Source organism: Agelaius phoeniceus, chromosome 17, assembly GCF_051311805.1.
Source record: "Agelaius phoeniceus isolate bAgePho1 chromosome 17, bAgePho1.hap1, whole genome shotgun sequence".
NCBI lineage: Eukaryota > Metazoa > Chordata > Aves > Passeriformes > Icteridae > Agelaius > Agelaius phoeniceus.
In genome coordinates, this window is record NC_135281.1 from 7107856 (window position 1) to 7120524 (window position 12669).

Below are 12669 nucleotides of genomic sequence, written 5' to 3' on the forward strand. Positions count from 1 at the left end.
GAGGAGGACCCTTTGGCAGGGCTACCCCAAGCCCTGGATGAGCCTCCCCAGCATGGCTCAGGGCTGTTCCCCTTCCCTAGGCCAGCAGTGAGGCCAAGCCTGCTCCTGCCCAGCCTGCTAGGTCTGCATGAAGAGGTGGAAGTTGGTCCTGGTGAACTCCTGGTGGATGCTGTCCAGTAATTTGTCTGAGTCCTGGGGAACATCTGAGAGGACCTGCTGCCCTGGGAGGCAGCTCTGCTCTGGGGTGTAGGTGAATGTGAAGGAGCTGGAGTAGATGAGGCCATCGTCCCTGATGAGCAGGAGCGGGACTGTGATGGGATAGCGGAGCCACCTCCAGTCGCTGCCGAAGGCAGAGACATCAGGGACCACACACACGAGGGACTTGGGGCTCCTGGCAACAGGGCAGGAGAGGAAAACACGCATTAACCAGGGAAGGTCCCATGCAGGAGCAGCCAGCAGTGAGTGACTGCACTTCTCCTCCATCCTGGAGCTCAGTGTGAAGCCTCCAGTCAGTTCCCTCTCTCCTCCCAGTCTTTCATTCCTCTCTGCCAGGGCTGCTTGGTTGTTTGCAGTTCCCTGAAATCCCTGGTGTCTCCCACCCATGGCTATGCCCAGACTGCAGCCAGGGCAGAGAGCAGGCTCCAGACTCATTCCTGCCACTGCTTGCAGTGCTTGTGCTTGTTCCTGCAGGATGGGCAGTGCAAGTGTCCTTGTCCCCAGTGTCTGCAGCCACATCCTTCCCAGATCTGCCCAGCACAGCCCACACCTGGCTGCTGTTCCCTGCCTTCTGCCCAGCTCCCCTATCCATGTTACCTGTACATGGTCTCTGCTTCCACATCTCCGAACCAGACCTTGAGGTGTGCATGGAAATACTCCCCCTGCACCTCCAGCATGGCCACGTCCCCACCACCTGTGAGCTGTGACAGGCAGAGTGTGGCAGGGCTGGGTGGGTTATGAAGCCAGACTCCTTCTCCCACAGGATGCTCTGCCTGTGCATCTCATTCCCACTGGAGAATGGGAGGTGCCACAGGGGGAGAAGGGCTCAGGAGGAGGAGGCACAAGGCAGGCAGGTGGCAGGGAGGGGCAGCCCGAGGCTGTGCCCACCTGCAGGGCAGCGATGAGGGGCACGGGGCTGACGGGCTCGCGGATGCACGCCAGGCTCTCGCTGAAGGTGTACTCCACTGTCTCCGTGCTGATGATGGTCCAGCACGAGCCGTCGTTCAGCAGCTCCCTGTTGGCTTCCTTCGGGCAGGGAGATGCCTGTGGAGAGGGTCAGAGCTCCACCATGCTGTGGGGAATGGGGATGGGACGCCAGGCTTCTGCCCTCAGTGTCTCGATTCCAGCCAGTGACTGCTTTGCTCATGGGGAAATGGAGATTGTGATTCCTTTCCAAAGACCTCAGTTCCAGTGTCCCCACTAAAGCTTTGCCATAATTCTTGGCTTAGTTTGGATACAAGACCCCTCCCAGTGCCATGCTCCCCAGCCTGAAGCAACACAGGAGCTTGGAGAGACAGCAGCAAGCACCCTACTCCTGCAATGCCATACCTGGAACTGGATCACCTTGTCTGTGGAGAGACACAGGTACATGTGGTCACTGCCCTGCAGCTGGAAGGCACACTTGTGGAGCTGGGAGATGGGCTCATCCACGTCCAGCATGGCGTACTGCTTCATCACCTTCCGGATGATCTGCGGGTGGCAGCATCCCCAGCATGGATCCCTGGTGAGGATCCTGGCAGAGATCCCTGGCATGGATCTCTGGTGAGGATCCTGGCAGAGATCCCCAGCATGGATCTCTGGTGTGGATCCTGGCACAGATACCCAGCATGGATCCCTGGTGTGGATCCTGGCACAGATCCCCAGCATGGATCCCTGGTGTTGATCCCCAGCACTGATCCCCAGCATGGATCCCTGGTGTGGATCCTGGCACAGATCTCCAGCATGGATCCCTGGTGTGGATCCTGGCACAGATCCCCAGCATGGATCCCTGGTGTGGATCCCCAGCACGGATCCCGGCACGGCCCCGCCGCTCGGAGCCCTGGTGCGGGCGGCTCTGCGCGCTGGCAGCGCAGGCACGGAGCTCAGCAGGGGCGGCAGGGTGAGGAGCTCAGCAGGGGCGGCAGGGTGAGGAGCTCACCAGGGGCGGCAGGGTGACGCCGGTGGCCGTGCAGACCAGCTGGACCACGGAGCCGTAGCGGATGTACCCTTCCCGCAGGGGGAACTCGCTGCGGCCGCAGCACTCGTCGGCTGCCCGGGAGGGAGAGAGGCAGAGTCAGCCCGGGGAGCTGGTGAACCCTGCTAGGCACAGGTCTGGCCCTGCTCCCGCTGCTATCTTACCTGGGCTCCTAGGGAATGATGCTTGGAGAGAGCATCATTCCCTTGGAGCCCAGCTCGGGAGAGCAGGATGGGGATGCAGTACTTTGCAGGGCAGGAATACTGTTGGGCTCTGGACTCCTCCAGGCAATCCCTTGCTTGGATTTGTAAACCTCCAGACCAGTACAGCCCTGGTCACAGCCCCTGTGCCCTCAAACCCAGTGGGAAAAGTCCAGAGACACACCAGGAATGCCGGGCAGAAGTGAGACTGAGCCAAATTCCTGCATCCCCAGGCTAATTCCCATGCTTTTTGCCCCCAGGAACTGGCTCTGCGGGACGGGAGAGCCAGGGCTGGAGGCATGGGGGCATCAGTGTCCCCCGAGGGTCCTTACCCAGGTGGAGGGTGAAGGCTGCCCACTGCCGGGCGCTGGCGATGAAGGCTCCTCCCTCCACAGACAGGTACCGGGTGCTGACGGTCTGGGAGCGCAGGCGGTTGAAGAGGGACACTTTGGAGCCTGAGGAGATGCAGACTGAGGGGAGAGGTGCCTGGGTTAGTGCTTGCCAGGACTGAATGATGGCTCTGTCAAGCCCAGCGAGGCCAAGCCCTGGTTCCTGGGGTACCCAGCAGCCAAAACCCTCCCCTCTGCCTTCCCCTGTGTGAGTGGGGTGAGGCCCATGGTGTGGGGACCACATTGGCATCAGGGCATTACACCTCATGCTGGATGAACCACTTGGAAATGAGACATCACTGTGTCAGATACATCCTCTTTTGGGAGTTCCCATGGGCTGTGGGTGTAGCCACATTTCCCTTCAGAGAGAAAAGCAAGGCACAATTCTTCCCAAGAATAATTCTGGGTTTCACATTCTCTGAACCTCAGAGAAAGAAAACGCAATTCTTACCATTTGCTGTGCCTGCATTTGTGCAAAAGTAGAATGCAACATGGAGGTTGTTTCCCCAAAGTGAGGATGTTTTGTTTCCTTGGCCTGTCAGGGCCAGGTGTGTGTGTGAGTCAGACAGTCATGAGATTCAGTGTAGATGTGTGCAGGAATGAGTGCTTGGCAGGTTCAGTTTTAGATGTATAGAACAATATAGTATAATAAAGTAATTAATTTGCCTTCTGATATCCATGGAGTCAGATGCATCATTGTCTCCCCTCATTGGGACCCTCACAGCATTGCAACATTTGGGTCCAGCCTGGGCCACTCCAGAGCCAAGCTGTGAGCAGAGAGCATCCCAGGCTGGGCTGGCGCCCACCTCCCTCCCCAGAGAGCCACTCACGGTCCGTGTTCTTCAGGGACTGCTTCTTCTGCGAGGGTTTGGAGATGACCTTGATGAGTTTGCTGTGGAAGGTGCCGATCTCCTGCCCGTTGCTGAAGAAGAGCTTCAGGACCAGGCGGAAATGCTTGCGCTTGTCCGTGTCCGAGATGTACAGGGCCTTGGCACAGCTGAAGCCCTGCCAGGGGCACAGAGGGGCTGCCAGCAGCTCCAGCCCAGCCCCACCAGCCCTTCTCACCCTCCTCACCCTCCTCACCACCCCACGAGGACATAATAGCTCCCTTCAACAAGCCCCGGGTTCATTTAAAGGGAGAAACGACCAGAGATGTTATTACAGGTGGAATGAAGAGCTGGGGATCAGCAGAGGCTTTATTTACACTGGGGGCAGAGTATTCCTTATGGAAATGAATGTTCATGTGTGATTTATCCCACATAACATGAGAAATCACCCTGGGTTTATGGTTTCCCTCATCCTGGCCGATATGCTGTGCTTTAGCAGCAAGGCAAGCACTGTGGACAAAAGGCTCTTTCTGTGAGGTTCCTGGCCTGCCTCAGACCCCGTGCTCTTCAGGGACCCCAGATAATGCTTTTTCTCCTTTTTTTCCTCTCCAATCAAAAGATGCCAGAGCTCTGCTGAAGGATTTGAACTTTGGGATCAACTGGGGCATTTTTTAAAAGCTGTTTATCTGCAAATGAAGGACCAGGCTTTCATTTTGTGACAAGCAGCAGTGCTGCTCATCAGGAGAAGGAACCAGGGAAGAGGGAGCTGTGCAGATTTTGACAGGCTGTTGACCTGAAAAGATGGCTCCAGAGAAAGACAGGGATCTTTGGGCTTCCTGGATTGCTGCACATGCCACAGCAGGCTTTCCTGTGTCTTATTTGGGTTTTCACTGTCTTTGCACTTGTGTGAGTGGTGTGGGGAGTGGGACTGGGGAGTTATGGCTAGGAAGAAAGAGCTGTGACATCCTGAGGATGGGGAGGGTGTGACACACCAGGGTGTGGGATGCTGCTGGTGACAGCCCAGCCCCTGCATGAGAGGGATCCCCACAGCCCCAGGGAGCCACGGGCTTTACCTTTGCATCTGGCTGCTCCTCAAAGCTCAGCTTCTGGGTCTCCATCAGGCTGCTGCCCATGCTGTCCAGCCCCATGTACCCACACACCCGAAATCCAGCCTCTCCCAGGTCCCTGGCTGGAACAGACAAGGAGAAGCACCTTGCAGCCCCCTGCACAGGCTCAGCTTCTCCAGGAGCACAGCATGACCAAGCACTCCCTGGGACTGGATTTCAGGGGGCTCCGGCTTGAGCAGGAAAGGAGTTTGGGGGCCAAAACCAACATAAACAGACTCACTGTCCCCTTTGCAGAGGCAGAGGGCAGCTCTCCATGGTGCAGGAAGGGAGGGAGGAGAGGTCCAGGGCTCTGCTCACCTTTTATCTGCTCCTGCTTTAACTTCCATCCTGGCCCGCTCAGGTAAACACAAGGTGGGGGGCAGAAAAACCTGCAGAGACAAGAGAGCATCTTCTCACTGCCCTGCAGCACCCTGAGAAGGTGCTCAGGAGGGGCTGCATGGCTGTGCTGAGAGTCCTTCTCGGGGATCCCCAGCACTGGGGGCACCCCTGCACCCCGGGAGGCGCGTGGAGCTCAGCCAGGGGCTGGGGACCCTCTGCCCTGCCTCTCCTCCAGTGCCTGGTTCCAGCCTCAGCAGCTGCCACACCTGGTGGTGCCACTGTGGCCGTGACAGGATGGCCCTGGGAGGGGGGGACAGGGAGCCTGGCACCCCCAGCTCTCCCAAAGACAGGGAGCCATCAGAGCCTGCCCCTGCCTGCCTGCCATGTGGGAGCTTCAGCAGGCTGGGAACAGAGTTTGCATTCACAATCAATCAGTTCTGCAGCCCAGTGCAAATAAATCCATAGCCAGGAGTTTGGAAGCCCATTTTCCTGTGTTTTATTTGGGTTTCCACTGTCTTTGCACTTGTGTGAATGGTGTAAATTCATCCTCTATTGAGACTGGGTAAAGCACTAGCAGAGAAAACACCAGTGCAGGGGGTTGGATATTTTGGAGCCTTGGAGGTACAAGTTTATTTAAACAACTCATCCACAGCACAGGTCCCTGACTCCCATTATCAAGGAAAATGGCAGCAGCACCCTCAGACTTTAACCTGGGAGCTCTGTGCAGGTTTTCTCTCCCTTTTTAGACCTGGCATTTGATTTTCACACTCATCCCTTGCACGGGGCCAGGAGCAGAGGAAAGAGGCTGTGATGAGAGGGCTCCCTCCTGGCTGGAAGATTCAGTCCTGAAATAACTTTTTAACCTGTGGACCAGCAGCCCCTGGCAGGAGACTGGATGTGGTGAGAACTTTGTAGGCACAGCCAGCCCATCCCAGAGCTGTCTCCTGGGGTCTGGGTGGTTCCACCTTGGAGGCTGAGCTGGTTGCCTCCCAGTTGTTCCATGCTGGGTAATAAGGGGGCAGTATTTATATCCCAAGGATTAATGGAGGATTAATTACATTGCAGTGCTGCAGTCTGACGTCACTGCCAGGGAGCGGCAGTTTTGGAGATTCAAGCCAGAACCTCAAGGTGTTCAGTGTGGGAAGGATTTTCAAAAATAGCAGCTTTTTGGAGACCACTGGCATTGATGGAAATGGCCCAGTCCCTGCTGTGGCCATGCAGATTTTAAGACAAGAGTTAGAGGGCAGTTAAAACTCTACCCTTTCCTTCTTGGGGGTGAGATTTGAACAGAATCTTGATTTCTTTTACTTTGTCTTTCTTTACTGCTGCATGGAAAGAACCTACCCAGTGGGAATGTCTAACTGGGATGGATGCAGATGAATGTCTAACTGGGATGGAGCTAATCCTTTCTTGTGTTATTCAATTCATGGGACTAAACAATGGCTTTGCAAAGATGAGTGAATGCAGAGGGGGCAATTTTCACCAGCTTAGATCTGTGAAATCCAGCAAGGCTGAAATGAAGCTTTAAATAGTTGGGTTTAGAAGTGGCTATCAGGGAAGCTGGGACTGTCTCCTGTGGCAGCAGCTCTCTGGCCACAGAGAGAAACACAACTTTACCAGGCATCCTTCTGGGGAAGGCTGTGAGAGGATCAGAGAAAAGAACAAGACACAATTCTTATCCTCACTTGCTGCACCTGGTATTGTGAACATGGGGAACGAGTTATGGAGATTTGTTTACCAAAGGGTGATTTCTTAATTAGGCAATGGTGGTGGTGTTTTGACTGGAGCACCAGTTAGGTCAACCTGTAGTGAAGTAGGGTACAAAAGCTTGGGTTTGTTAATAAATAACAATTAGCCTTGTGTGCTAGATGGAGACTATGTAACTTATTGCCTGGTCCTGGCCTGTTGTGCTGATAATCTCTCACCTTTTTTCGTTGCCATAGGACTTCTGTGCCACCTTGGCATGCAGGATGAGCACTGTCTGGTCTGCTGGCAGCTGCAGGTACCTCCTCACGCTGTCCTGGAGCAGGCTGCCTTGGCACGCCTTGGGTCTGCAAGACACAATTTCCCTGGCACTGGGGCACCAGAGCCAGCTCCTGCCCAGCCCTGCAGGCAGCAAGGAGCTCCCTCCATGCCCAGCCTGAAGGGGTGGGGAAGGTGGAAAGGCTTCAGAAGGAACTGCAGCTCAGCTGCTCCGAGAATGGGGCTGGCATTGAAAAACAGAAAGTTTGGATAATGGAGTAACTGCTTCACCAGTTTGCCACCAAACACACACAGGACATTTCTAAGACTTCCAGCCCCGTGCAATGGTGCCTGTGCTCTAGCTGGTTATTAATTTGCTTTTCAGCCTGATGTGCTTGTTGCTGCATGGCTTTTGGGTGAGCTGGAGTGCAGCTGGGAGCTGCCATGCGAGGTGGAGCAACTCACTGGCTTCTGCAAGGGATGCTGGGTGAAAATAGCTGCATTTTTCTCTGAGACCTAAGGAGTAGGTGGTTCTGCTGATTGTTTCTGCTCTATTAACTAGAAGGAGTTTCCAGACACCTGGCATTTATCTCTGCTAACTCGGTAGGCTGGGTGTTAACCAGCTGGAGAGAGATGAGGTGGGTCTGAGGTGCTGTGCTCTGCCACCTGGGACACGTGTGCAAGGGGGGGAGCAGCTGTGGAGGCCTTCTGTGGTGCACCACTCATGAACAACACCAGCTCCTGCCCTGCTGAAAGGCCCTAAACCCCCTGAGTCTGGGACAGGAGCATTGCCTGAGGTTGGGATATTTGACTGGGTAAGATGAAAGCAGAGGAGATGCCTGTGTAGGAGTCCCTCCTTGGCACATCTGTCAATGTGGTCACTGGGAACACTGCCCTGCTGAGGGGACCCAGCCTGGTTGATGACTCTCCTATCAGAGACAGAGGCAAAGCAGTCCCCAGAGAAGGCTGTGAAGCTCCAGCCACAGTGGAAAACACAGGGCAGAGTAACTGTGAGAGAAACATCTGGGGGCAGCACTGGGGGAAAAGGGGTGACACTAGGGGCATCAGCCATGGCCACCCAAGGAGGAGCTTGCAAGAGATGTGCAGGGGAGCATTCCCTTTAAACACAGTCTCTCTTCCTCTCAAATGGGCTGGAAATGGAGAAAAGTTGAGAGCCCAAATGATCAGATGTAGAAGAGAGGTAAGTCTGGTCCTGCCATCACCCCCAGGCAGGCTCCTCATGGTGAGCTCCTCTGGGCTCAGGGGGCAGAGCAAGCTCCCAGGGAGGGAAGCTGCACACAGTCACCCCAAGCAACCTGCCAGCAGAGTTTGCCTGCCAGCTCTGCTCTTCCCAGTGCAATACTTTAAAAAGGCTGTGCCCCTTACAGCTTTTAGCACCATGTTGCAATTCACTTTAAACACATTTCAGTTCCAGCTTTCCCACCTTTGGATGGAGCTGATGCTGTGCTGTTGTATGAGGAAGAAAAACACATGTCCCATATAAACAAATCCATAGCCAGGGTCCTCTCTGAGCAGTGCCACGGGGACCTGACACTTTGCACTGCACAGATGTGCTCTGTTAGGTTACTAGAGGGGCAATATAACCTCCTGTCCTCCTTGTTCCCAGCTCCTCATCCTAGATGTGTTAGCGAGTAAACATAAATCACCAGAGCCCTGCCAGAATCAGATTTACAGCCAGGGCCAGTGTCAGTGTCACCCACAGCATTAACTGCTGCTCTGTGCCTGGAAAATGAATGTTTTATGGCCATTGCTGAGTGCAGAGCACAGGCTGCCACCAGGCTCTGCTCCTGTGGCAGCCCCAGAGCTGCTGCCAGCTCAGGGCTCTGGGCTCAGCCCACAGCACTCATGGCAAGGCAGGGGCAGCTCCTTTGCCAAGGCTGGACCTGTTCCCTCCATCCAGGGGCTGGGAGATTCCTGCTCCAGCACTCCAGCACACTGGGGCAGAGCTTTAGCAACCAGGATCCCACCAGTGGCTGCTCCAGGGTGGGTCACTTAGTCTTGCTGAAGTTTCACTCCCCTTTCTAGCCAATGAATAGTTTATATCTCTGCACAGCCAAAGAGATGCCATAAGAAAGTTATTTAATCTTTTTCCATAGTGGCAATCTGCAGCTGTTTCACTCCTCTGCTGCCAAGCAATGGTGTGATTTCAGCTTTGATCTGCCTTTGCTATTTTTCCTTTCATATAAAAGCACTATTTGGGAATGTCTCAGCAAAACTCTGGGTTTGGTTTTGGGTCTTCCTTTTTTTTTTTTTTTTTGGTTAGTTGGTTTAGTTGTTGTTTTCTTTTTCTTTCTTTTTTTTTTTTTTCAGAACAACTTATTATGATTGGGATAAATGTAGAAATGTATCAAGGAAATTGGCCTGACCCTGGATACCCTTTTACACTAATGCAGTGTTAAATTAACTAACACACTGTTAAACGAGTACTGAACCTGGCTGGCTCTGTTCAGTAGCATTTCACCCTCAGTTTGTCAGAGACAACGGGCACACAGCAGGGAAGAACCAGGCTGGGTGTGTGAATTTTTTCCTGGTGAGTCTCATCGTTCAGCGTGCTGTGTAAAATTAGGAGTATAGCTCTGGGTCCTTGTGTCTCAGCTGCAGAGCCACATGCTCCATCCCTGTGAGTGTCACCAATGCAGTCACCAGTGCCCATCCATGCAGCCTGAGGTCTCCCTGTGGGGCTCCTCTGCCACTGGCAGAGTGTGGAACAGCCTGGCACAGAGGCCAGGCAGTGGCAGGGAGTGCTCAGGAGGGAATTGCCAAAAGCTGTGGATTGAGACGTGTGCTGACAGCGTGGGCAGCAGCAATGCCTGCTCTGCAGAGCCTCCACAGCGCTGGCTCAGGGCAGGGCCAGGCTTGTGCAGGTATCACTGCTCCCTGCCATCCCTACATAACTCCAGAGGCACGTGGGTCACTGCCTGGAGCTGATGAAAGAACCTTCTGGAACAATTACCCACATGCTGCCTTAAGGGGGAATGTGCATGCCAAAGGCAGGTAAACAGATGGGAGCTCTTCAGATTTGATGTCCAGCTGGAGGAACAACTACCTAGAAACTTGGTTCTTTTCTTTGTCTGTTCTCTGCAGCCCTTGCCTGCCCAGTTTTGGGGTTAAATTGTGTGAGTGACGCACTCCTGAACAGTGCTTGCCATTCTGCCCACAGAGGCGACCACCCAGCATCCATCATCTGCTATAAATTTCTCTTCAGAGAGTCAAAGGGCTATTGCTAAAGCAGCTCAGTATGCCCACTTGGCTCCTTCTGGCACCTACAGCCTCCTCAGGGTTACAGAGAATTATTCACTCCTTCTGACATTTATTATATTAAATTATTAAAATGCTTAGGTTGTAGTGCAGTGTTAGTTCAGTGTCATGTTAGCAGCACCACACGGGCTGGGCTCTCACAGCTCTCACTAAAAGCTGCCTTTTCAGAGCCTGAGGTCTTGGCTGGGGCTCTGCTGCTCTCCACACAGTTGGGCATTATGTAGAAAAAGGAGGGGGAGAAAGGGGGGATCCACCACCTTTCTCCTGCACTGATTTCTGTAAGCCTTTCCCCTTCCCTGCTCAGCTGGCACCACTTCCCAAGGCTTTTCCTTTGCTTTAGGTCAGGCTGTGCCTCAGGACAGGGTGTGAGTGCATTTGTGGTGCATCTCTAGGGTGGCTCTGCCCTGCTGCTTGAGGTGGGAGAGACCCAGGGTTCCTCGTGGGGATTTGCAAGCCCTGGCTGGGCTGCTGTGCCCTCTCCCATGGGAAATGAAGCAGAAAAGGAGGAGTGCTCCGTGTGCTTTCCACAGGAGACACTCAGCTGGACCACCTTGCACAGGGCTGTTTCATGTGGGCACACAGGGAGCCCAGGCAGGCGCCAGGAGGCTTTGGTAGGGTTGGACCCCACAGCCCCATGGCTGATTTTGGGAGAAGTGATGTTTAACACCACAGCTGAAAATTATCCCTCTCCCTCCCAGCAGCAAGTGTTCAGGGGCATCACTCAGTGCTTTGTCCTGCCTGCAGCTGGGGAATGCTGCTCCCTGTGTGGGACATGCCCTGCCCCACACATCACCTCCTGTGTGATGCCCACACCCTTGGGCAACCGCAGCAGAAGAAAAAAAAGCGCTTTACAGGCACTGGGAGAAGCAAACTGCCCTCTGCCCTGCTGCTTTTCAGTTCAGTGAGCTCCACCAGCTCAGTTCAATGAGCTCCACCAGCTCAGGAAGGGATCTGATATATTTGGTCCCCTGGGAATGAAAGTACCCAACTCTGGAGACCAAAATACAATCCCAGCAGCTATTGTTTAAAAACTGGGTCTTCAAACCACCTCTTTAGACAAGAACTGTAACTCACAGTAACAGTGTCCCCAAGTGCAGGTAGCACTGAATTGAAGTGCAGAGACCTAATTTGCTGCTTTTCCCCCCCAAAAAAGGAGCTGTGGTTTGCCTTGCTCAGGACACAGCTGCCCTGAAGCTTGCTGGGGACTTGCTGCCATAGAGAGCAACTGTTCTTCCCTCAGTTTGGGGAAACCAAACATCCTAATAAAAAATATCCATTTTAGAGGTCTGGGTTATATTTTGTGCAGATGAGGGGAGAAAACGCCTGCAGTGCTCTTGGGTATGGAGTCAAGGCAATGTTTATGCAAAAGGAAAAGCCATTAGAAATCCCAGAAATGAGAAGCCTGCAGTTTCTGGCTTCCCTCATTTTTCAATACCTCCTTTAATCCAGACCAACCCAACCCACAGCCCTTGTATATGCATGGGTATTTATAAATCCTGTATTTTCCTCGCTGAACACACACAAGTGAAATTCAGCCTTTTCTAGGCCTGGGGGATTTATTGACCACACCAAGGGCAAACAGTGGCTGAGAGCAGGAAGCACGAACAGCCTGTGGCAGTGAGCTCTGCAGGGAGCAGGGGCCAGCTGGGCTGGGCACCCCAGCAGCACCAGCACCCCCAAAATGCCCAAGATTGATAAAGCAGTACTGGCACGTCTGCTAGAAAATTCAGACAGTGGGGGTGATTTACTGGAGTCCCCTTTCTCTGCTCCTCGTGTGCAAGGAGGAAAGGAAATGCTGTTAAAGTGCCACAACACAGTCCCATAAAACACTAAAGGTGGTTCCTGCCACCACCAGATTGGTCTAGGTGCTGGGAGAGGTGGGGGACTGGGAAGATCTATTCCAGGGTTTCCAAGAAGCCTCTGCTGATGGTCTCCAATGCACATCAATTGACCTTCTTGATGGAAGATTAACCTGAGTCTCTACAGCCCTCCAAGCTCTGCTCTGCAGTTTCCTGGCTCAAAGTCACCTCCCCACACTGCAGCCACTACCTGCTGATGTTCCTGAACTTCCAAGACACTGTAGGTCAAATGGATATTAAGCTTAGACTCTCCTTTTTCCATGAACTTTATGGGGCTCCCAGGTGCATTCCCCAAAGCAGGGGAAGAGACAACAAAAGGGTTAAAAAGAAATGAAGAAAGAGAAAATAATAAAAATATAAAACAAAGAAAAAAAGCAAAAGGAGAAGAAAGAGATAAAATAGAGAAAAAACAAGATAAAAAAGAACAATAAATAAATTAGAGAAAATAATAAATAAATAAAATAGAGAAAATAGAGAAAAAAATAAAAATAAGGAAAGAGGAATAAAGGGGCAAAAAGGGAAAACCAGAGAAAAATAA

The 12669-nt window shown here is 53.2% G+C and overlaps 1 protein-coding gene across 1 annotated transcript in view; it reads right to left on the reverse strand.

Moving 5' to 3' along the window:
• Nucleotides 1-12669, reverse strand: part of RBPJL (recombination signal binding protein for immunoglobulin kappa J region like) — a 19520-nt gene continuing 6851 nt past the window's right edge. The window contains exons 3-12 of the mRNA XM_054644742.2: nucleotides 6957-7082; nucleotides 5011-5081; nucleotides 4660-4775; nucleotides 3590-3764; nucleotides 2703-2840; nucleotides 2135-2244; nucleotides 1546-1686; nucleotides 1105-1260; nucleotides 814-917; nucleotides 1-391 (exon numbers count right to left, since the gene is read on the reverse strand). Of these exons, the coding sequence (XP_054500717.1) occupies nucleotides 118-391; nucleotides 814-917; nucleotides 1105-1260; nucleotides 1546-1686; nucleotides 2135-2244; nucleotides 2703-2840; nucleotides 3590-3764; nucleotides 4660-4775; nucleotides 5011-5081; nucleotides 6957-7082 (1411 nt within the window). The 3' untranslated portion in view covers nucleotides 1-117. The remainder of the gene's footprint in view (nucleotides 392-813; nucleotides 918-1104; nucleotides 1261-1545; nucleotides 1687-2134; nucleotides 2245-2702; nucleotides 2841-3589; nucleotides 3765-4659; nucleotides 4776-5010; nucleotides 5082-6956; nucleotides 7083-12669) is intronic.